General features: G+C 31.1%; 1 protein-coding gene across 1 annotated transcript; it reads left to right on the top strand.

Moving 5' to 3' along the window:
* The first annotated feature begins 1711 nt into the window (after window positions 1-1711).
* Window positions 1712-2750, top strand: zgc:194392. The gene is given in 2 exon segments (NM_001128802.1): window positions 1712-2051; window positions 2587-2750. Coding segments are annotated over 2 exon segments (429 nt in total). The 5' UTR covers window positions 1712-1754; the 3' UTR covers window positions 2719-2750.
* Window positions 2751-3563: the final 813 nt, after the last annotated feature.

Below are 3563 nucleotides of genomic sequence, written 5' to 3'. Positions count from 1 at the left end.
ACAAAAAAACGTTATTCTTTCTATTTTTATACCTTACAACTTCTCTTAAGTACTCCCACTTTACAGCATGACCCCCCCCCCCCCCCCCACCCCCACCCCCTGAATCCTCCTCCAATCAGTCAAAAGACCAGAAAATGACAACTCTGATTTGTCACTCAAAGTTCAGCACATTTGAGAACAACAAAAGAAATGAAGGATTGGAAAATCTTTACATTTAATACATTCAAGGGCACATGTTCTTGAAAAAACACTTTTGCTATATATAGTTAATATAAAACAGATCAATATTTAAAATTATACACTTCCAGAATTGTATCATTTGAAATGATAGATTAAAGGTACAATATAATTATTGCTGAAGCAGTACCTTTTCAAATGGTGCACTTTTATTATACTTTTATTGTAATTAACACACTGGGTAATAAACTATACCTTGAAGGGACCAAAGTTGTTGTTTTTTAAACGTTATAGTTTTAATAACAAATTTTTTGTTTTTAGTGACGGTGCATACTATATTTATACTTTTATACTTTGCAAAATATTAGTATTCAGCTTAGATTGCATTTTAAAGACTAGGTTATTATGTTAATTAGGCAAGTTAATAAGCTATTTAGATAACAGTTAGATAACAGTGGTAATCTTAAGGGGACTAAAAAGTTTACCCTTGAATTGTTTTTAAAAAAACTAAAAGCTGCTTTTACCCCAGCAAACCTAAAAAATAAAACTATGCGCAGAAAAAAAGTTTCAAACTTTGGAAATGTCCCCCATTATGTTAAACACTTCACATGGGAAATATTTCCTTATAGGCCTACTTTATATATTAAGTATAAACATGGTGAAATGGTGGTACTTTAGTGACAGCTCATTTCTGAGAGTGGTTAAATGGTCAATTAAACCATAAGTGATCATTTCTGGGCTCCCACCCCCTTCATAGCCTTCTGACTGAGTTTAATGTTCTATTTTAAAGGGCAGGATGGCGTAAGGCTCGATTTACAGATCTAATCAATATGTTAATTAAGGTACAGTGTATAGGAGGCCAAGCTGATATGTCAAACACGTAAAGCAACTTTCATAGTTACCACATAGGACTGTTACATAATATTCACAATCATCTTGACAGCTTACAGAACTGCATTTTAGGCTAAAAAAGGATTCTTTTCAGCATACAGAAATCGTCATACTATATGCATTTGCAAATAAGTTAGTGCTGATGATCACAAAACTATCATGAATAAATTTTTATATAAAATACATTTGACAATTAAGCTATGACTTACAAAACATGCACCATCACAAAAAATGTATTTAATAAAAACTAAATAATTAATTATTTCAATAAATACAGTAATATTCAGTTGTAGTGGGGAAAAGAACCTATATTATCTTATGTACACACATATTAGAAAATACATATAAACTTAGTAAATCCCAATATATTTTAATGACAATGAAACAGCAAAGGTTGTATTCTTTTTATTGGCTAGATTCAGTAAATTATTGCTAAAATGTTATTATTTATTTACTGTTTGACATAATCCACTGAACAAATTCTGAATATCGCTAGCTGAACTTTGCTCATGTCCTAGTTAAAAGTCATCAAATTATGTAAATGTGTTTTATTACTAAGTAAGAGGCGACACTTACTGGATACCAACTTCTGAAATGCGCATGCGCTGAACCATTCAGGTGAAGTTAAATGAACTTTGGACCTGACTCATTCAGATTCCAATGGACGTTTTTAAGTTGTGAAGAAAATGCCTCGCAAACGTGTCAAATACAAGCGGAGATCAAAGAACAAAAAGGGGGACAAATGTAAAATTGTAGCTACTAAGGGCGATCAGCCACCTGTGGAAGGAGTCAAGGCTCAGGATCAGTCGCATGTGCTGGATCAGTCACTGAAGTCCGTCAACAAGAAAGAAAAGTCCGCCAAACAAGTGCACATCGCTTTTCTACAAGAGAAATACGAGCCGCTGGTAGAAGAGGATATATCTGACCAACCACGAGATGACAATAGCAAGAACAAACAAGACAAATACAAAAAGTTAAGAAAAGTACGTAAAATTATTTGTTTGTATGACTGTTAACACAAGACAAAAATGCTAAATGTGGCCTAACAAGGCACGAAGACCGAGTATGTGTGTGTGAATATGTATATATATATATATATATATATATATATATATATATATATATATATATATATATATATATATATATATATATATATATATCAATAATTCAATAAAATCAGGAATATATATATATATATATATATATATATATATATATATATATATATATATATATATATATATTCCTGATTTTATTGAAGAACACATTTCTTAAAAAAATGAACAACACAATTTCTTGAACTAAACAATATTATTCAGTGTCTTTAAATAGAAAAAAAGACTGAAAAAAAAAACTTTTTGATAGCAATGCCAAAGATTGAATAGCCTATACATATTACATATTTACATTTCTTAAATGTAAAATATTTTTTTATTAATTACAATACACTTTAAGTACATTAAACAATGTTTTGTACTTATTTTAATTCTACTTATTTTAATTATTTTTTTGCAGAATGTGCGAAAAGCTTTTCGTTACAGCTGGAAGTGTCTAGTGGTTGGACTGCAGAATTTGAGCACAGCCTATTCAATGCCTTTAGGTGTCTCTGTCGTGCCAGAAGTTCAAAGAGCCAGAGCTCAGGTCTAACATGTGTCTCCAGATGGCGTGTTACATCAGGAAGAGTGCAATTGCCCATCACTGGATTTTAACAGCCATGATATGCAACTCTTAATTTAAAAGTGCATTGGATGTATGTTTATTTATGTGTCATTTTCTCAAATGAGAATAACAGATTAGAGACTAAATTTGAGATACATTTTGCTTTTAACAAGTTAAAGGTGCTGTGATGGAGTACTAATATGAGTGCACATATTATTCTGATGTTTCCCAGCACTGGATTGCAGCTGGACAGGCATCTGTGTAAAACATATGCTGGATAAGTTGGTGGTTCATTCCACTGTAGCGACCCCTGATAAATAATGGAAGCTGGAGGAAAATGAATGAATATTCTTCTGATAATAAACCGAGAAATTATGGATGGTTAATAGGAAGGGTTAAAAAATTAGAATAGTTTCGTGGGTGTTTAGTGAGCTGAGAGTGTTTTTTTTCTTTCCTTTTTTTTCTTTCAAATGTAGTACACTCGGTTAAAGGACAAACTAAGACAGGACACAGATATAAAGAGACAGAATTAAGGTTATGTGGTATTTTATTAGAGATTATTTCATTGTTTCTCAACATTCAGATATTCATAATTATTCTGAATGTTGTAAATACATTGAATAAGCATATGTGTACTTCAAAAGTGTGATATGAATCTGCATGTTTTTATTTTGTAATTATACTTGTGAAGAAATTGTTTTATTTAACATGATGTACACTTTTTACAAACACAAAATGTAGCTTTAATGTGTATTCACACTGTTGTGCAAATGAGATGAACCATTAAATTGGACATGGGATGCTTGTTAAAATATTTTTTAAAGCCTTATAGA

The sequence above is a fragment of the Danio rerio genome, chromosome 17 (genome assembly GCF_052040795.2).
Source record: "Danio rerio strain M-AB ecotype USA chromosome 17, GRCz13ab, whole genome shotgun sequence".
NCBI classification, from domain to species: domain Eukaryota; kingdom Metazoa; phylum Chordata; class Actinopteri; order Cypriniformes; family Danionidae; genus Danio; species Danio rerio.
This window is presented reverse-complemented; position numbering and strand designations above follow the sequence as displayed.